General features: G+C 60.7%; 2 protein-coding genes across 9 annotated transcripts; one reads left to right on the top strand and one right to left on the bottom strand.

Annotated features, from left to right (window-relative positions):
* Positions 1-13,227, top strand: THOC5 (THO complex subunit 5). 8 transcript variants are annotated; one of them, XM_040081060.2, is made up of 21 exons: positions 20-37; positions 801-912; positions 1,200-1,280; positions 1,642-1,785; positions 2,402-2,515; positions 3,094-3,191; positions 3,762-3,908; positions 5,688-5,802; positions 6,234-6,366; positions 7,271-7,348; positions 7,518-7,558; positions 8,790-8,889; positions 9,027-9,135; positions 10,321-10,422; positions 10,517-10,613; positions 10,863-10,977; positions 11,984-12,087; positions 12,171-12,258; positions 12,378-12,493; positions 12,649-12,839; positions 13,024-13,227. In XM_040081060.2, exons 2-21 carry the CDS (start codon positions 817-819, stop codon positions 13,085-13,087), a joined length of 2,133 nt encoding a protein of 710 aa, XP_039936994.1. In that variant the 5' UTR covers positions 20-37; positions 801-816; the 3' UTR covers positions 13,088-13,227. The 8 variants fall into 8 exon arrangements, with proteins under 8 accessions (XP_039936998.1, XP_039936993.1, XP_039937000.1 ...); XM_040081062.2 differs by having other exon boundaries at positions 21-37; positions 801-852; XM_040081061.2 differs by lacking the exon at positions 20-37 and adding an exon at positions 88-133.
* An 858-nt stretch (positions 13,228-14,085) lies between these two features.
* NEFH (neurofilament heavy chain) lies at positions 14,086-19,295 on the bottom strand. Its single transcript, XM_040081220.2, has 4 exons — positions 18,500-19,295; positions 17,197-17,396; positions 16,469-16,593; positions 14,086-16,151 (listed from the first exon to the last, which is right to left on the bottom strand). Exons 1-4 carry the CDS (start codon positions 19,290-19,292, stop codon positions 14,576-14,578), a joined length of 2,694 nt encoding a protein of 897 aa, XP_039937154.1. The 5' UTR covers positions 19,293-19,295; the 3' UTR covers positions 14,086-14,575.
* Between the last annotated feature and the right edge of the window lie 898 nt (positions 19,296-20,193).

The raw sequence follows: 20,193 nt of genomic DNA, 5'->3' as shown, positions 1-20,193 counted from the left end.
CTGTTGTTCACTGACGTCACTTCCGGGAGGCGCCGAGGTGAGGGCGCGGTGGGTGCCGGGGCGAGCCGGGACCCTCGGGCGGGGATGGAGGGGGCGGCGGGGGCGACCCCGGGCCCCTTGGGAGCGGCGGAAGGTCCGTGGCCCGGTGTGCTGGGGGCTCAGTGGAAGGGGAGGGTCTTGGTGTGGAGGGGTGAAGGCCCCATGCTGCGGGAGCTCTGATGCTTCAGACCCGCTGTGCTGGGGTCTGAGCGGCTCTAGACGAGCGGAGAGTCCCCGGCGTGAGGATCTAGGGAATCTCTGAAGGAATGAAGGGTTCTGGGCCCGATGTGCTGGTGTCTGGGGGCTTTGGAGAGGTGGAGGGTCCCGGGTCGGGGGGGCTCGGAGGAGCGGGCGCCCCGGGATAGATGTGCAGGGTCTGGGGTGCTCTGGAGGAGCGAAGGGTCCCGGATCTGTGGGTCTGGGGGGCCCTGGAGAGGCCAAAGCCGCAATCCCCCGGTGTGCCGGAGTCTGGGGGCTCAGGGGCAGTGCAGCCCCCGAGGCCGGGAGGGACTGAGCGCTCGGGGTCCCAAGGGAGCTCAGGGGCCGTGGGGGTCCGGGGGGGCTGTGTTGGGGCAGAGACCCCGGGCCCGCGGTGCTGGTGGGCTCAGAGCCGGGCTGCGGGGCTGGGAAGGGCTGCGAGGTGCAGGATGGAGGGAGGCACACGGGACGCTGCAGAGCCCGGGCGGGACTGGCAGGGGGGGCCCGGGAGAGCCCCAGTCCAGGTTTGGCCCCCACGGACTCCCCCTGTGCCCCCTCTCCAGCCCTGCCGGCAGCACCATGTCCTCTGAGTCCAGCAAGAAGAGGAAGCCCAAGGTGATCCGCACGGATGGGGTCCCAGCCGAGGGCAAGCGGGGCAAGGGCGACACGGACCAGGTACAGACCTGCCCAGGGACCCTCCCACAGCCCTCTGTGCTGAAAAACAGTGCCCGGAGAAGCTGTGGCTGCCCCATCCTGGCAGTGTCCGAGGCCAGGTTGGACGGGGCTTGGAGAAAACTGGGATAGTGGAAGATGTCCCTGCCCATGGGACTGGATGAACTTTAAAGTCCCTTCCCACTCAAACCATTCTGGAGTTCCATGAATTGTGAGACCCAGTTCCCCCAGCTTCCAATGCCTCTTAAACTCCTGCTATGAATTCCTAAACCTGATTCCATCTCTTTCAGGCGACACAAACACTCCTCTGGAGAGTGAGCACAAAGCTGGAAGATCCCTCAGGGATTTGCATGGTGCCTTCAAACCCTCCCGTGAGCAGCAGGATAGTGTAGGATCAGCCAGAGTGGGGAGTGGGGTGGAGGAAGAATCACCTTTCTGGTTTATCCTCTGAGGTCATGTAGATCATGGAATGTCCGGAGTTGGAAGGGATCCACAAGGATCCTCCAGTCCAGCTGCTGGCCCTGCACAGGACACCCCAGCGGTGTCAATTCAAATTTATAACAATAAAAGGCAGCCTGAACTAGCCAGGTGTTTTAATGACCGGTGGGTTTGGGATTGTTGGAGCTGTGTAAAGCTGTGGGACTCATGGGCAGAGCCAGAAATGGCAGCTTGTCCCCCAGAGCCCTTTCCATCGGGAGGGATGAGCCACGGGAGGTGTTGTTGCCTTGGCAGGATGTCAGGTACTACAGCGAGGAGAGCGAGGTGGATCTGCGCGACCCCATCAAGGACTACGAGCTCTACAGGGAGACCTGCCAGGAGCTCCAGAGGCTCATGGCAGAGATCCAGGAGCTGAAGAGCCGGGGCATCAAGGAAAATGTGAGGAGAGGCCTCCATGTGTGGTGTCTCATGTCTGTCATTTGGTGTTTCCCCATTAATCCCAGAGGAAAGGTAGCAGGAGCTGTGATGTGTCAGAGCAGAGTCAGGGAAATGGAGCAGCCTTCCTTGTCCAAGGCTGCTGGGGCAGGAATTGAGCTCTGGAAATGAAAAGCTTCCCTTTTCTTGGGCTCCTGGGGCAGGAATTGAGCTCTGGAAATGAAAAGCTTCCCTTGTCAAAGGCTGCTGGGGCAGGAATTGAGCTCTGGAAATGAAAAGCTTCCCTTTTCTTGGGCTCCTGGGGCAGGAATTCAGCTCTGGAAGTAGAATAACCTCCCTTGTCCCAGACTCCTTTGACACATCAGGTGCTTCAGGCTGAACCACCTCTGTTCCTACTGCTGAGGAAAATGTCTGGAGTGAATCTTTGAGGAGCCTGGACCCCCTCCCAGTTATTCCTGGCAGTGCCCTGTGATCTGGCTGTGGGAGGCTCCCTCAGAAGCCCCAGTGACACAAACGTGGTTCTATAGCAAAGCATGGAGCCCCTTTCATGGCAGGAATTCCTTGCAAAGATGGTGCCAGCCATCCCTCCTGCTCCCAACCCCTCTCTCCTGCCCCTCAGGCCTCGGAGATCGACGAGCGGCGCGTCCAGAGCTGTGTCCACTTCATGACCCTGAAGAAGCTGAACCGCCTGGCTCACATCCGGCTGAAGAAAGGCAGGGACCAGACCCACGAGGTAGCCAGGACGGGCTGGGAGTGAGGAATGCAGCTTGGGATTTAGGGGGTCAGAGATGGGGCAGGTCCTGCCTGCTCTGTGTGCGTGGTATGAGGAGCTGCACCTCAGCCAGATGGTGGGGTTTGAGTTGGGGGTTTGTTGGGAGGCTGCGATCCTGATGAGCTCCTGCAGGGTGCAGGGCAGATCAATAATGAAGGAGAACTCTCTGCTTTTGTCTCAAGTATAGTGGGAGGTCAGAAAACCCTGTTTTGAGGTTCTGGTGTGCTGCTGGTATGTAAATGGATGGGTGATTTAACTGGAAGCTCCAATACCTAGAGTTCTCAGAGAGGGAATTCTGTGTGCTTCAACAGATGAGCCCTGTCCTGTTCCTTGGCTTTGAAATGTTAAGGAAGGAGCAGGATCAGTCTCATGTCACAATCCTTTGTTCCTCCAGCCCTTAAAAATATCATTCGTCCCCTCAAAAATTGTTGCATGCCCTAAAACCTGCTGTCCCAAGCTGCTATAGTGACAGGGTGTTGGTGATTCTCTCGGGGTGTGTTTCCTGCTCCATCCCTGCTCTGGCTGTGTCTGTGTTTCAGGCAAAGCAGAAGGTCGATGCCTATCACCTGCAGCTCCAGAACCTGCTCTACGAGGTGATGCACCTGCAGAAAGAGATCACCAAGTGCCTGGAGTTCAAGTGAGTGTGGCCAGGGAGCAGAGGGAGCATTGGTGTGTCTGGGATGGGTGGGTGATGCCCGTGTTTGGGAGCTCTTCCCACATTCTCAGAGCTCACTGCAGGAGCAGAGTTGGTACTCCAGGTGTTTGCAATCATGGAATGGTTTGGGTTGGAAGGGACATTAAAACCCATCCAGTGCCACCCCTGCCATGGCAGGGACACCTTCCACTGTCCCAGGCTGCTCCAAGCCCCAGTGTCCAGCCTGGCCTTGGGCACTGCCAGGGATCCAGGGGCAGCCACAGCTGCTCTGGGCACCCTGTGCCAGGCCCTGCCCACCCTGCCAGGGAACAATTCCTGCCCAATCTCCCATCCAGCCCTGCCCTCTGGCAGTGGGAGCCATTGCCTGTGTCCTGTCCCTCCAGCCCTTGTCCCCAGCCCCTCTCCAGCTCTCCTGGAGCCCCTTTGGGCACAGACAGTGGAGGTCAAAACAAGTTCAGCTCACTGGTGGTGGTGGCTCGGTAACAGAGGGAAGTCAGGGCAGGAAGCATCAGTGGGACATTTTTCCCTGGTCTGATCCATGTGTCCTGGCAGATCCAAACACGAGGAGATCGAGCTGGTGAGCTTGGAGGAGTTCTACAAAGAGGCCCCCCCTGAAATCAGCCGCCCTGCCATCACCCTGAGTGAGCCCCACCAGCAGACCCTGGCCCGCCTGGACTGGGAGCTGGAGCAGCGCAAGAGGTGAGTCAGGGGTGTTCCCATTCCCTGCTCCAGGGATCTGGGCAGACACCTGGACTTCTGGATGTCCCCACTCCATGTCCCAGCTCCAGGGATCTGGGCAGACACCTGGACTTCTGGATGTCCCCACTCCATGTCCCAGCTCCAGGGATCTGGGCAGACACCCAGAGCTGCCGGGAGAGCAAATGTAGGGATGAAGTTTTTCACACTCTCTTGGATCAGTGTGAAGCAGGCATTTATTGTGCAGCTGGGATTCCTTCTGTGCAGAGCTGGGCTTGCTGGGATCCTTGTTCCATAGGTCAGGGAGTTCTCTGTCACTGCCTGATGACCCAAGGAGCAAAGGGAGCCCGTCCTGGCTGGAGCTGCTGCCATCCCATGCCGTGGTGTGGAGCTGCCAGCCACGCCAGGCTGGGACAGCCGCGTGTCCTGCTGCTGGCGTCACCGTTGTCCCAGGGCTCAGCTGCTCCCTGACTCTTGCCCCTGGGAAGAGCAAACATGACACAGCATTCGTGTGTTTGGATAACACTCAGGCAGTGCCCAGGAGCACCTTCTGGAAAGATCAGTTGGAATGTGCTGGTTGGTGCTGCCTGAGGGCAGCTCAGCAGAGCACACAGTGAGAGGTGCTGGGGGCCTCCAACCCTTCCCTTTTCCCAGATCCTTTCCCTAAAACCTGTCTGCTTTTGCCTGGTGGAGGGCACAGCCAGGATCCTCCAGCTGGCTCTGCCTGTGGCACAAGCAGAGGAGTGTTCAGCCTGCAGATCTCTGAGGGTGTGGTTCAAAATGATGATTTTGATCTCCAAGCCTCTTGGAGACCCACGGCTGCACATTAGATTGCTGAGAAGCCTTGGAAATCCCAGTCCTCACTGTGTGGTATCTGAGGAATGCCCCTGTCCATCTCCCATCACTGCTGAGGTGGGATATGCCTCTTCAGCTGCTCAAGAGCAGATGCCAGTGGTGCTTTGGGCATTTCCTGATGTTGCTGGGGTTGTCAACATCAATCCATGATTTATGTTGGTGTTCTTAGCTGTGCAACCCCACTGGATTGGCTTTGGATTCTCCACCTTGTGTGAGGTGCCTCAGTAGTGTTGTGCAGGGATTTCAGTAGCTGTGTTTTGGGAAGGTGTGTGGACACTGGAGCTCACTGGAGCTCGTGTAGGAGCCTGTTGGGATGTGCATTGACCCCCACAAATACAGTTTTGTTTGGAAACAATCCAAGTTCTGCAAGGTCAGGTCTGTTCCCGCTTGGAGAACCCTTGTCCTGGGCAGGTCATTTCCATACCCAGCTTCCCTGCTCCTGCTGGGAAAGGGCTTGCAGTCAGCAGCAGGGAGGAGATTTGTCGTGTTCTCCCTAAACACGAGTGTATCCAGGGCTTGGGGCGTTGTGCTGGGCTTGCATTTTCCTGGGCTTTCCCTGGTGACCCTTGACTATGTGACATGAAGTGACTTGTGGGGATATGAAGTGACAAAACCTCTTAGGGGCTTGGAGGGGTCGTGGCTGCTGGCTGCTGGTGTGGGAGCAGATCTCCCGAGGGAAGATCCAGCCGCTGCCCCTCCATGGAGCACAGCATGAGGCTGAGCTTCCCCTTTTCCTTGTTTGTTTTCCATCTCCAATCAGTTCCTTCCTGCCTGCACTTGCCCTTGGCATTAGGAGCTCTGTGTTTGCCCCATGTCTGAGCTCTCCTGGTTCCTTCTGTCAGGGCAGGAGTGCTGGGGCTCGTCATCCTGGTGAACTCCAGCATTTAGAGCTGTGGTGTGTGGCAGTGACAGAATTCCCACCCTTAGGCTGGCAGAGAAGTACAAGGAGTGCCTGACCAGCAAGGAGAAGATCCTGAAGGAGATCGAGGTGAAGAAGGAATATCTGAGCAGCTTGCAGCCTCGACTCAACAGCATCATGCAGGTACCTGGGCCCTGCAGGAGGTCACACTCCAAGGGGCAGCTCCTGGGCTGTTTGGCTCTGGAGATGTTTTGTTCCCGCTCAGGGTGAGCGAGGGGCAGATCCGAGACCCCTCTGGATTTCCTTTTTTCCTTTATGCGGCAATTCCTGCAGAACTGCAGCTGCAGGAGCTGCTAAATGGGCCTTTCCCTGGAGAGCCCCACGCAGTTCCAGCCCCCTGTGACTGCCTTGGGAGGGAAGAACAGGAGGAGGAACTGGGTTATTTCCAGATCCAAAGCTTTCCCAGTGGAGGCAGCTGCCAGCCCTTCCCTGGGGCTCTCCATGTTTAACCCTGCACCACTGCTGCTGTACCGGCTTCATCTCCCTCTCTCTCGGGGTGAGGAGGATGAGCTGTTCCCTTCCCGGGGCTGAAGGCTCTCCCTGTCATTCCCCAGGCCTCCCTGCCTGTCCAGGAGTACCTGTTCATGCCCTTTGACCAGGCTCACAAGCAGTACGAGACCGCCCGGCACCTCCCGCCGCCTCTCTACGTCCTCTTTGTCCAAGCCAGCGCCTATGGACAGGCCTGTGGTGAGCGCCGAGGGGGCAGTGCCCCCCATGGGTCAGATTTCACTCCTGCCTGCAGGAATCTCCACTTTTTGGGGGTCTTTCCCCGCTGTCTGCTCTGCTGTGGGATTATGCTGAGCTCAGAGCAGGGGGGTGGCCCCACGGCGCGGTGAGGCAGCAGCATTTGAAACCTTGTTTGCTCAGCTGCCTCGCTGGAAGAAGTGCTTGGGAAGCTCTCTTCCCACCCCTTCCCCCCTTCCCAAGGTCAGCAGGGATGTCCTTGCAGCCTGTGAGCTGGCTCAGTGCTGTCACAGCTTCCCCAGAGCTGTCACCCCCTGCCTTGTGCCTCCTGTGGGTGGTGGGGGCCCCAGGCCTTGTAGAGGCCGTTCCCACAGCTCACCTGAAAACCTTCACCCCCTCAGGGAGCTTTGTATTTTGAGGGGATTTCTGAGCCTGCCTGAGTTGGGAGGGATTTCCTGGAGGAGGTCAGGAATCCCACTGACCTGTGCACACCTCCTGTGTGGTGAGGGCTGTGCTATCACCTGTTCCTCTCAGTGCTGGAGGAGCATGGAAGGACACAGTGGTGCTTGGCCACACCAGGTCCCTGCAGCCGTGGTGACACCGCTCTTCGGTCCCTGCTTGTCCCAGCCAGACCCCAGCCTCTCTTGGCTCTTAATAAAGACTTGACCGTTACATTTTCTTGGGAGAGTCCCTCAAAACCCAGCATTTTCCATCCTCTGACCCCACCCTGCCCAGGAGATCCAGCCCAGTGGCCTCCCAGAGCCTTCCAGACAACTGCTCTTCCCACTGGCCTTTAGCTGGAGCTTCCTTCACCAGGAACCAGGAGCTTTTGTGGCAGGGCTGCTCTGCCCACTGCCTTTGCAGCAGGAGTGGGATTCCTAACTCGGTTTTCCTGGCTCCTCTGCAGATAAGAAGCTTGTGGTGGCCATTGAAGGGAGCGTGGAGGAGGCCAAAGCCCTTTATAAACCACCTGAGGACTCGCAGGGTGAGTTGTGATGTTGCCCTGGGGGCTTGTTCCTGTGTGTCTGCAGCTCCTGGGACCCTGCTTTTGTTGGGAGAGGGGTGTCATGGGGAGCCATGGGCTTGGGAAAGGCGCTGGTGGGGGGAGAGCTGAGCCCTGGGTGGTCCCTGCTGACAGCCCTCTCTCTGCACAGACGATGAGAGCGATTCCGACGCAGAGGAGGAGCAAACCACGGTAAGGGACAGCGCTGTGCCCCTCTGAGTCCTCTCCCAGCACTGCATTGGGGGGGTACTGGGAGAGCTGGGGCTGGGAACTGCCCCTGCACGCCGTGAACGTGTGTGGCAGTGCGGTGATGTCAAATCCCAGCCTTTCTTGGGAGGAGGGAGCTGCCATTTCCAGTTGGTGTCCCAAATGCAGGAGCAGCCAGGGTAAAAAGCTGCTCCTCTCGTGTCCCATCCCGCCCTGCAGCTCTCCAGCTGGAGCTGCTCCACTTTGTATAAATAGCCTGAGGGCAGGGAGCTGGTGTCCAACAGGGAGGGAGCCGTGTCCATCCTGTGCCAAAAGCATTCCCTGCACCAGAGCTTGTTCAGCACTCCTTGGAGGAAGTGTTCCTCCTGCAGATAATTCCTGCTGGCTGCTGAGGAGAGCTTGGAGGTGCTGGTTGCTCCCAGCAGCAAAGCCTGGAGGGGCTCTGGGCCTCCACTCCCAGCACCCAGCAGCAGAGCCAGGTGTATGGGGCTGTTCTGTGGGGAAGGGCCTCAGGTGTCCACAGAGGGGAACAGAGCTGGGGAAGAGTTTGGAGCCCCAGGAGAGGCTGAGGGAGCTGGGAAAGGGCTGAGCCTGGAGAAAAGGAGGCTCAGGGGGAACCTTGTGTCTCTGCACAGCTCCCTGACAGGAGGGGACAGCCGGGGGGGTCGGGCTCTGCTCCCAGGGAACAGGGACAGGAGCAGAGGGAACGGCCTCAGCCTGGGCCAGGGGAGGCTCAGGGTGGAGATTGGGAACATTTCTGCATGGAAAGGTTTGTGCAGCCCTGGCACAGCTGCCCAGGGCAGTGCTGGATCCCCATCCCTGGAGGGATTTCACAGCCCTGTGGTTGTGGTACATGGGGACAGGGGGCAGTGATGCTCTTGGCAGGGCTGCAGGAGTGATTTGGCTTGATGTTCTCAGAAGGGTTTTCCAACCTAGAGCATTCAGTGATTCTAGGTTCTGCCTCTTGCAGTGGGAAAGCTTTTGGGTTAGGAGGTCCTTGGCTTTGTCTCCCAGGAGTGGAGACATTCCTTGGAGCTGAAGGAATGACAGGAACTGCAGCTGAGTGAGGGTTTCCTGCTGCTCTCCCTCCCCAGGGAGCTGTGGCTGTGCTGCTGGGGGATTGTGGAACTGGGCTGGAGGGGGAGAGCTGTGGGCTGGGCAGCTCCCTGTGTTGGTGAGGAGCAGGAGAAGGCTCTCACAGCTGTTACTCCCCCAGAAGCGGCGCAGGCCCACCCTGGGCGTGCAGCTGGACGACAAACGCAAGGAGATGCTGAAGCGACACCCCTTGTCCGTCACCCTCGACCTGAAGTGCAAAGGTGAGGGGCTCTGGGCTGTGACAGCAGCTCGGGGACTGACCCCAGCAGCACCCTGGGGACCCTGGGGGAAGCTGGAAGTGTGGAGGGGTTTCTCTGAGCTGGAGCAGGCACCAATGTCACCCCTTCTGTGTGAGTAGATGAGAACGTGCTTCACCTGACCTTCTACTACCTGATGAACCTCAATGTCATGACGGTAAAAGCCAAGGTGACCACTGCTGTGGAGATGACCACGGCCATCAGTGCTGGGTAAGGAGAGCCCTGTGGGCAGCAAGCCTGGAGATCATTGGGCAGTGACTCCATGGGGTTTGGGATCCCTGCAGAGCCTGGAGGTCATTGGGCAGTGACTCCCTGGGGTTTGGGATCCCTGCAGAGCCTGGAGGTCATTGGGCAGTGACTCCATAGGACCCAGGAGCTCTGTAGAGCCTGGAGATCATTGGGCAGTGACTCCATAGGACCCAGGAGCTCTGCAGAGCCTGGAGATCACTAGGAAGTGACTCTGTGGGGTTTGGGAGCCCTGCACAGCCCAGAGCTCATCAGGCAGTGAATCCATCTGCCCCGTGTGTCCTGCACAGCCCAAGCACCTTCCTCTCCCTCTCCTCTGCTGTGACAAGCCAGAGACAGGGAGTTTGGGAGCCTCTCAGTGGTGCCAGAGCTGACACATGCTCTGAAAGCCTCTCCTGCTGACACATTCAGCCTCCTTCCCACAGGCAGAGCCTGGCAGCTCCCTCACCTGACTGCTGCTGAGGTCACCTTGTCCTGAGCTCCAGAGATGCAGCTGCCTCTGCCTGTGCTCCCCAGAGCCTGCTGGAGCTGATTGGTGTGAGGAAAAGCTGAAGTGGCAGCTTTGGGAGCCTGCCCAGGGAGCTCCCACCAGCTCTCTGGTGGCGTTCCTGGCACAGGAGGTGCCTGAGGAAGAGGGAGGTGGGAGAGGCTGGTCTGGGCTTGCCTGGGAGCAAGTGCTGCCTCCCATCCCGTCCCATATGCAGCCTCCTCTTCCTGTTGGGGTTCTCTTCTCGCTGCAGACACCCCAAACGCTCTGTGACAGCAGCTGGAGATCCTGTGCAGGGCATTCCCTCTGTCCCTCCCGCTGCCCTCAGCTGTGTGCCCCAAAGCAGGGAGGCTGTGCCTTGAGCCACACCCCAGATCCTACAGCCCATTGTGCTTGGTTGGTCTTGTGAGTACAGGCAGACGTGAGGAGTTTATGGCACTGGAGGGAGCAGCTTCCAGGAAGAGCAGGAGCTGGTGCCCTGTGATTTCCATCTTCTTCCAGGCAGGGAGGAGACAGCTCTCCTTTTGGAGTGGAGTTAGGGAAAGTCATTCTGCTCTAGAACTCATGAAGCTCATAATCGCCTTCTCTGGGCTTGAAGCCTGTTCATGGAGGGATGAAGAGCCCGGAGTGCTGCTGACTGACCTCTCCTCTCTTTCTGCCAGGGACCTGCTCTCCCCAGACTCCCTCCTCAACTGCCTCTATCCTGGGGACCACGGGAGGAAAACGCCCAACCCCGCCAACCAGTTCCAGTTCGATAAAGTGGGGTGAGTGTCACCCAGGCCATTGCCATCAGCTCCTTGCTCCAGTACAGCAAATCCTTCCTGGCTTGTTGTGACCCTTCCTCCTTGTCCCCCACAGCATCCTGACCCTGAGTGACTACGTGACAGAGCTGGGACACCCCTACGTGTGGGTGCAGAAGCTGGGCGGCCTGCATTTCCCCAAGGAACAGCCTCAGGCATGGCACAAACCCTTCCCCTCTCCCCCACAGCATTGGGCTGAGGTTTGGGGTCCCGTCCTGTCCCCCTGCTGGCACCAGCTGCTCCCAAACCACGGCTGGGACCGGGCTGGATCTGTGCGTGGGGCCACGCTGACCTATTTTGTGTCACACACGTGATAGTCCAAACCCTTTTAGTGACACTGAATGAGGGATGCCTGTCCCCGCGGGGGTGCGGCTCCTGGCCTGACACATCCCTCCTGCCCACAGCACACGGTGGCTGCTGACAATTCCCTGAGTGCCAGCCACATGGAGCTGACGGTGAAGCTGCTGCGGAGCCGCCTGCAGTCCCGCCTGGCCCTGCACAAGCAGTTTGCATCCCTCGGTGAGTGCTGGGCTCCCACCCTTCCCTGGGGACAGGGGTGCAGTGGCAGAGCCCTCATGCAGGGAAGCATCTCTTCCCTGCTCAGCCAAGCTCCAGGTGGCCCTGGTCCTGAATCCTGGTTACTCCAAGGTGCTGCTCATCTTCGGGCAGTGCCTGAACTGGGAGGGAGGGTGGAACAGCAGCAATCACAGGAGAGGAGACATCAGCTATTGCTGTAGGACACAAAAGGCTCCGAGTATTTCAGAAGGCAAAGAGTATAGAAGGCTTTATTGTCTAATTCTTACCAGCTTTGATAAGGTGTTCTGATACAGACCCAACATGATCGGTGAATAGGAACGACACCTCTCTAATCCCATTGGGGAAACTGGAGAAACAGCAAAACACCACCTGGAGAAGGATTGTTTTGGGAAAGGATAGTTGTTTTGCCAAGATTGTTTTGAGAAGAGGCTTTCCCGAGAACTTTTCCCTTGGGAAACAGTCGGCACTGCTAGCAGGCTAAAATCCCTTCAGACTTAGAAATGCCAGGCCCACAATCAGCTGGCTGATGTCACCTTTGGTGGGTGGCAGTGCCACCCTCAGCCTTCTCAGTTGTTCCCTCAGCCCTTGGGAGTTGTAGGAATGAAGGAACTGCCCTATTTTGGGTGGCAGAGGAAAGCTCTGCCCCTTCCAGTGCCCAGCACCTCTTTGGGAATGGCCATCCCAGTGCTGGGAAGTGATTTGGGATGTGGTGGGAGGTGAACTGCACAGTGTGCAAGTTGTGTGCCTGTCTAGGGACCCTGTGGGGTCACAGCCCAGGGACCCTGTGGGGTCACAGCCCAGGGATCCCATGGGATCACAGCCCAGGGATCCTGTGGGGTCACAGCCCAGGCCTCTGCTGGGCACCTGATGGAGCTGCTGGAGGATCACATCATCCCAGGTCCTGCTTTGGGGGCATCCCCACTGCAGGCCAGTGGCAGAGCTGTGTCCCCAGCCCTGCCCTGCTCTGGGGCCCTGTCCTTGCTTTCAGAGCACGGCGTTGTGCCCGTGTCCAGCGAGTGCCAGCAGCTCTTCCCGACCAAAATCGTCTCACGCCTGGTGAAGTGGACTGCCATTCCCTATGAGGATTATGCTGTAAGTGCTGAGCACGAGGCTGGGTCCATCCCTCCCAGCTCCCACACGGGCACTGGAGCCATCATTCCTCCTTCTCCTCTCAGGAGCTGCCCTACACTAAGGATGTGATAGAGGCCGGCTTGGCTGAAGACACCCACCTCTACTACATGGCCCTGATAGAGAGGGGAACAGGTAGACACCTTTCCTTCCCTTGGGAATCCCCAATCCCCATCCCAGGGCAGCTTCTGGGAGTCTTCATGGACAGTCCAGCTGGCTGGAGGCCCTGAGAGTGACGCCTTTTCCCTGCTCAGCCAAGCTCCAGGCGGCCGTGGTGCTGAATCCCGGCTATTCCACGCTGCCTCCCGTCTTCAGCCTGTGCCTGAACTGGAAGGGAGAGCGGAACAGCAGCAACGACGACAACATCCGGGTACTGTGGGCGGGGGAAAGAGGGGGCTGGGTTTTTGGGGGTGTCCCCAGCAGTTCTGTGCCCGTAACAAGGGAATGTTGGGGTGAGCTGGTTGGCTGGACACTCCTGGGAATGCAGAGGTCCAAGCCTGTGCCAACCTCTTCCCTGTTCTCCAGGCCATGGAGAGCGAGGTCAATGTCTACTACAAGGAGCTGTGGGGGCCCAAACCCGGCTACCAGCTGCTCACCAACCAGCTGCAGCGCCTGTGCATGGTGCTGGACGTGTACCTGGAGACAGAGCCCCACGATCCCAGCGTGGAGGGGCCCAAGGAATTCCCCCAGGAGAAGATGTGTCTGCGCCTGGTCAGGTGGGAGCTGCCTGGGGGCTGAGGGTGCTGGCAGGGACTCTGGTGGCATTGCTGTTTTGTGGGGCCAGCCTGGAAGCCTGTCCTAGAGCCAGCCCCCACAGCTGGAGCTGGGCCTTTTCTGTGGGTGCCATGGGATGTTCCTGATCCCTGTGGGTCACAGCCTCTCCCTCTTCTCCTCTTTCAGGGGTCCCCTGCGCCTGAAACCCTTCAAGTTCAACTATCCCCAGGGGTTCTTCAGCCACCGCTGAGCAGCCCTGGGCATCTTTCTGGGGTGGGACTCATTCACTCTGTGGGAGGAGTCCCCCCATCCTCACACTTCTGCTCCTTTTACAATATTTTGGGGTTTGTTTGAAGGTTTTGTAGTCGAAGGGATTAAACTAAGTTCTAAGGAGAAAATGTGTGGGTGCCTTGTCTGTGCAGAGGGCTGGGGTGAGGGACCTGTGAGGGCTGCAGCAAGTCCTGTGTCCCAGCCCTAGGCTCTGACAGCCTTTCCAGGGATGCTCCCTGCCTCCTGACTTCCCTCCCCACCACAGGGCCTGGGGAGCTGAGATGGCTAAAAACTGAGGTGGCTAAAAATAGCATTTTTCCAGAGCCCGCACTGCAGCCCCAGCCCGTCCTTGTGGGCTGGCTGCCATCCCACTTGGCACAATCCCTGCATCCTGGGGGGCTTCTCTGCTTCCTGGGCTTGGAAGGGAGCAGAGTGGGGTCCTGGGAGGGGCAGGATGAGGGTTGAGACATCCCAGCTTGCCATCAGGGAGTTGGGCTGTGTCCCTCCCCAGCACCGCTCTGTGTAGGGGTCCCAGACCAGCAGAGCTGGGGTTCCATCCCCCCTCCCAAGGTCACTGTCCCTCCTTCATCCCAGACTCTCCGTGTCTCCCCTGGGAGTGATTTCTCCCCAGGAGGGCTGACAGCCTCTCTCCTGCTCCCTCCCAGCCCATGCCCTCCGTGCAGTGCTGCAGTGCCCGGCTGTGCCGCAGCCCCTGGGTTAAACCAGGCTCTCCCCGTCCCTTGGGAGCCACGCTTCAAAAAAAGAAGGAAAGGAAAAAACACACTGAAGTCCTTTGGAAAGCATGGCAGGGTTGGCCCTGTTTCCATCCTCAGGACACAGGGGCCTCCATGCCTGCTGTGGGGTGTGTCTTCTCTCCAGAAAGCCCCGTGTCACCCACCCCACCCCTGGGTGACAGATCCCGTGTTCCCGCCTTCCTCCCCTGCCTTCTCCCCAGGACAAGCCAGCAGAGCCAGGGTGTCTCCGTAAGCACTTTTATTTGGTTATTGCACAGAAAGCAAAGATCAGTGGGCTGAGGTTCCTGGTGCACCGTGTGTGTCTGTGAGCATTCCAGCAGCTCCCAGCCTCTCCCACCTCTGCCCAGAGGGACTGGCACCCCCCAGGGCAGGGCAGGACCCCGCCAGCCCCCCAAGCAGCTACAGCTCTGCATTGCACTCATCCATCCATTGCACATACATTAAATAAATGCACTTAGAGGAGAAGGGTGGTGGGGTTCCCCTGGGGGTCCCCCCCTCTTCTCCTGGGTTATAATTCAAGTGTTTAAATGTGGCGCTCGGCGAAATCACGTTCTGCGAGGGAAGCAATCGCCCGCCCGAGGGGCTCTCACGGGCCTATTGCTAAGGGAAAGCCTGGCCTTGGGGGCCCCGGGGTCCCACCCCGGACCCAACCATCGGAGGGAGCGGAGCAGCTCCCGTGCCCGGAGGTGCCTTCGGCGCCCGGGACTCTTCCGTCACTTCTTCCCTGGCTCTGGGGCTGTGCCCTCCTTGCTGGAGGGAGCCTCGGCTTTGGGGGGTTCCTTACTGGCTTTGGGCTCATCTTTGGGTTTTGCTTTATCTTTGGGTTCCTCCACTTTCTTGGGTTCCTCTGCCTTCTTCTTGGGTTCTTCCACCTTCTTAGGCTCCTCTGCCTTCTCCACCTTTTCTTTCTTGGGCTCCTCTGCCTTCTCCTTCTTGGGCTCCTCTGCCTTCTCCTTCTTGGGCTCCTCTACTTTTTTCTTGGGCTCCTCCACCTTCTCCTCAGCCTTTGGCTTTTCAGCCGCCTTGGTGGCCACTTTGCTGACCTCCTGCTGAGGTTTTGCTGGAGTCTCCTCGGCTTTTTCCTCTTTGGCAGGTTTGGGGCTCGGCTTGGTCTCTTTGGCCTGTGGAGCTGGAGGCTCTGGCACAGCAGCAGCCACCTTCTCTTTGGGTTTCTCCCCTGCCTTGGCAGGGACGTCCTTCTTGGGAGCTTCCTCCTTCTTACCCTCCTCGGGCTTGGAGGGAGCCTTCACCTCCTTGGGCTGCTCCTCCTTGGCGGGGGCCTTTGGCTCCTTCGGAGCAGGGCTCGGCTCCTTGCCTGGGGCCACTTCCTTCTGCGGAGACTTGGCCTCCTCCTTCACAGGAGATTTGACTTTCTCTGGGGACTTCACAGCCGGGGGCTTGGCCTCCTCCTTAGAGGGGGTTGGGGGCTTCTCTGGGGATTTGACAGATGGGGGCTTGGCTTCCTCTTTTGAGGGAGTTGCCGGTGGCTCTGGGGACTTCACAGCTGGGCTCTTGGCCTCTTCCTTAGAGGGGGCTGGGGGTTTCTCCGGGGACTTGACAGTCGGGGTCTTGGCCTCCTCTTTTGAGGGGGGTGTGGGTTTCTCTGGGGATTTCACTGTTGGGGTCTTGGCCTCATCCTTGGAGGGAGGTGCAGGTTTCTCTGGGGACTTCACAGTCGGGGTCTTGGCCTCCTCTTTTGAGGGTGTTGATGGCTTTTCAGGGGATTTGACAGCCGGAGTCTTGGCTTCTTCCTTTGAGGGGGTCGGGGGTTTCTCTGGGGACTTCACAGCCGGGCTCTTGGCCTCCTCCTTTGAGGGGGTTGCAGGTTTTTCTGGGGACTTCACAACTGGGATCTTGGCCCCCTCCTTTGAGGGGGTTGGGGGCTTTTCAGGGGATTTGACTGCTGGGGTCTTGGCCTCCTCCTTTGAGGGGGACTCAGGTTTCTCTGGGGACTTGGCCTCCTCCTTTGCAGGAGACTTGGCCTTTTCATCACCCTCTTCTTCAGCTTTCTCCTCCTCTTCTTCCTCCCCTGCCTTCTCTTCAGCTTTTTCCTCTTCAGCCTCTTTCTCTGCCTCCTCCTCCTCTGTGACCTCCTCGGTCACCTGGATTTCCTCTGTCTGCTCCTCCACGATCACTGTCTCCTTCTCTGATTTTTCCACCACCTTGATCTTCTCCTCACTCTTCACCTTGATGCTGGTGGGGATGCTGGGAGGCTTGGGGACCACCTCAGGGTAGGAGAGCATCCCAATGCCAGTCTCGAGCCGATATTCCTCCCCTTCCAGGAGCTTTCTGCCAGGGAGAGACCAGAGCAGGGCCCTCAGTGATGGCTTGTCATCTCCCCCTGCGACCAGGAGCTGCCAGCAATGTCCTGCAGCTCTGTGTCCCTCCCTGCCCCATCCTGGATGATCCTCCTGCTCCTGTGACCTGGGAGGAGCAGGTCTCCTTGCCCTTCCCTCCACACACCACTGGCTCACCCAACTGGACGCTGCCAACCACGGCTTTGGAGGATGGATGATTTGCTCACCAAAAAGAGCCCAGATGTTAACGAGGGATCTTGAGTAGACCCAGCTGAGACCCCCCCCACACCTTCCCCTGCCCCCCTGTACCTGTAGGCAGCAATTTCGATGTCCAGGGCCATTTTGACGTTGAGCAGATCCTGGTACTCCCGGAGCTGAGCTGCCATCTCCCACTTGGTGTTCCTCAGCTCGCTGTCAAGCTGCTGGATGGTTTCCTGTGGGCAGACAGAGCAATGATGGGATGGGAGGGGACACATGGCACAGTCCCCAGGAGCAGGGTGACACAGAGCACCCCTAAACTGTCCTCTGGTCTCCAGCACCAGGGTGTCCTCAGGGGAGTCTGCAGCCACCTCCTCCTGCAGGCACACAGGGAAGGGGACACAGCCAGGGGTGGTCCCAGGGTGTCCAGTTGCCTTTGGGGACATGGCAGGAGCCCTGCACAGCCTGAGCAAGGAGCTGCACTCCAGCTGAGCCCCTGGCCCACTCCCAGCTCCCTCCAGCAGGGACAAGCTGTGGGAACGCTTCTAGGACTCGGGTGAGTCCAATGGCAGCTGAACTCCAGCTGGAGGCTGATGGGCACCACCCTGGGGACAGCACTTCATTCCAAGAGCCAGGCAGAGCCATGGGGCACCGCCAGAGCTGCTGAGGGAGACAAGAACCCAGACTCCACCTCAGGCTCTGGGTCCCTGATCCCTGTGGGCTGGGGAAGGCCACTTCTGACGCAGCCCCGAGCATTTGCCACAACTTCACATCCCTGAAGCCAAAATCCCGGTGCTGCTCCTCCCCAGCCTGGGCCGCTGCCCACTGCGCCACGGTACCTGGTAGGACAGGACATCTGCATGATGGCGCTCCTCAGAGTCCTGCCTCTGCCTCTCCAGCGACTCCTGGGTCCCTTTGAGAGCTTCCAGCTCGGTGGTCTTGGCCTGGAGCTGCCGGCGGTACTCGGAGATCTCCTCCTGGGCCAAGCGCATGGCATCCGTGTTCACCTTGGCCACCTCCGAGAGCTTGTCCAGCCTCACTGCAACGGAAAAGGGAAGCTGCAGGGCGGGAGGGAAGGAGGCTGCAGCCTCCCCTCCCTGGGGAAACTCAAACCTGTCCATGCCACACATCCCTGTCCTCTGCAGAGCCATCCCAGGCTCCCTGAGCGCTCTGCCTTCCCCACCTCTTGCTCCATCTCTGCCGGGAAGTGAAGGAGGACGGGCAAGACGAGCTCGGGGGTGTTTCTGCCATCCTGGACTTCCCCCAGTGCATGTCCTCGCTGCAGCCCCCGGCTCCCCTTCAGCTGTGCCGCGGTGCCCTGCCCCACGGCGCTGCCCCCCCGCCTCATCCCGGACATGCCAGCCCCGGCCCGAGGCGGGGGGGCTTTGCCGCAGCCCCCTGCGGACATCCCAGGGGACGAGGGCGGGGCAGAGAACGATTTGTTAGGAATGGGGAGCGCGGATCCTGCGGCCCCGCGGTTCGGGCGCCCCGGGGTCGGCGCTGCCGCTGCCCGCGGTGCTGAACAGCCGCTGCCCGCGGTGCTGAAACCGGGTGGCTCAGTCTGAGGTGCCGACCCCACCCCGCGCCCCCCCAGACCATAGTGTCCCTTCTTCCCCCAAGAAGTGCCACTCCCCGTCCTCCCCTCCCGTGTCAGGGATGCGGTACCGCCCCCCCCCAGCACTGCCGCAAGCACCCCCGGCTGAGAGGGACCAGCACAACAGCCTGCGGCATCGCGGGGCTCCGGCACCCCAAAAACTTGCGGGGTGCCGGGCCACTGATCCTGGAACCCGCCTGGAAACTCACTGAGGGGCAGGGAGGGGGGGTCGGGCAGCGCACCCGCAGGGGCTGGAGGTCTGGGGGCAGGGATGGGGTCACTCTGAAGCCTTCCCGGGCGCTGGCTATACGGGAGGTCCCTGCACCCTTCTGGGGCGACCGTATCCCAACACTCTACAGGAGCATAGTAAAGGTGGGAGGGGTCCCTGCACCTCCCGGGGTGGGGTCACCCTAAAACGATAGCGAGAGCGGGGGCGTGCCCGCATCCCTCGGGACTCCCTCGCTCCCTTTGTTCCAACCCCGGCCCGGAGCGCGGCAGCCCACGGGGTCCCCGGGGAGGTTACGGGAGTGCCACACCCTCGCACTCACCGCGGAACCACTCCTCGGCCTGCAGGGTGCTGCGCACCGCCGTGCCCTCCAGCTGTGCGCGCAGGTCGCGGAGCGCGGCGGTGACGCCGGGGCGCAGGGACGCGGGGGGCTCCGCGGGCAGCTCGGGGCGCGCCCCTCGCAGCAGCGCTCCCACCTCGGCTCGGTGCTGCCTCCGCAGCTGCTCCGCCTCCTCCCGCAGCGCCCGGGCTCGCTCCTCCAGCGGCGCCCGAGCCCGCTCCTCCTGCGCCGAGCGCTGCGCCAGCCCGCGGGCCGCCGCCTCCAGCTCCGAGCGCTGCCGGGCCTCGTCCTCCAGCCTCCCCCGCAGCGCCGCCACGTCCTCGGCCAGGCGCGCCCGCTCCAGCCGCAGCTGCCCCTTCTCGGCGCCCAGGCGCAGCACGGTGCCCCGCATGTCCCGCAGCTCCCTCGCGTACAGCTCGCCCATGGCCGAGCGCCCCGCCTGCTGCTGCCGCAGCGCCGCCGCCTCGGCCGCCAGCGCCCGGTTCTGCTGCTCCAGCGCCCGCACCCGCTCGATGTAGCCGGCGAAGCGGTCGTTCAGCACCTGCAGCAGCTCCTTCTCGTTGCGAGCCCGCGGTTCGCCGTTCAGCGAGTCCAGGCTCTCGGTGGAGGACGCGGCCGCGCTGCCGCCGCCGCCCCCGGCGCCCCGCGCCCGTCCCACCGCCGGGGCCGGCCACGAGTAGAAGCCGCTGGAGGCGGCGGAGCGCGGCGGAACGCGGCCCGGCTCCTTGCGGAGCCCCCCCGGGGGGCCCAGCAGCGTCTCCAGCATCAGGCTCATGGCGACCCCCGCCCTCGCTGCGGCACCGGCGCGGCCGCTCGCTTTATAGCGCTCGGGGCTGCCGCTCCGCCCCGCCGCCGGCAGCGGGGGTGGGCACGGGCACCGGCACCGGCACCGCCCCGCGCCGCCGCCGCAGCCCCGCGGGTGCGGGGGGACCCCGCTGCCACGCCCAGGCGGGGAGAGGGAGCCACGGCAGAGAGGAACGGATTGCTCCCGGCCGGAGAACGCGGACCCCGGGGCACAGCGGGGTCCCCGGAGTAGAAAACAGGACCGCCGGGAAGGGAGCGGAGAGCTCCCGAAGAGAGCACGGAACCCCCGGGGAGATGGGGGACCCCCGGGAATAGAGAGTGGGAGCCCCGGAAGGGAGGAGGGTGCTCCTCAAGGGAGAACACAACCCCGGGCAGGGAGCAGCACCTCTGGGAACAGAGAATGGGAAGGAAGCAAGGGAAGGGAGCAAGGACACTCCAGGACCGAGTGAGGAGCCCGTGGGAAGGGGAGAGCCCCCAAAGCGAGCATGGACCCTCCGAGCAGAGAGAGGGATAACAGGAATAGAGGGTGGGACATTCAAAAAGGGAGGTGGGACCCCCGAGGACAGGGTGCGGACCCCATGGAAAGGGAGTGGGGAACCCCCTGATGTGACTGTGGACCTCCTGGGCAGAGAGAGGAACACCTGGGAATAGAGTGGGATCCCCAGTAATAGAGAGTGGGAGCCTGGGAGGGGAGCTGGGACCCTCCAGTACAGAGCAGGTCTCCACTCCGGGGTGAAGGAAGAAGGGGAGAGGACTCCGGGTGGCACAGACACCCCCCAAGGGTGGGATTCCAGGGCAGCGACCCTGGGGTGGAACCCTCACTTGGCGTCCCCCGGGGCCCAGGCACGGACTGGGGCTGGGGGAGGTGGGTT

This window comes from Hirundo rustica, chromosome 17, assembly GCF_015227805.2.
Source record: "Hirundo rustica isolate bHirRus1 chromosome 17, bHirRus1.pri.v3, whole genome shotgun sequence".
NCBI classification, from domain to species: domain Eukaryota; kingdom Metazoa; phylum Chordata; class Aves; order Passeriformes; family Hirundinidae; genus Hirundo; species Hirundo rustica.
This window is presented reverse-complemented; position numbering and strand designations above follow the sequence as displayed.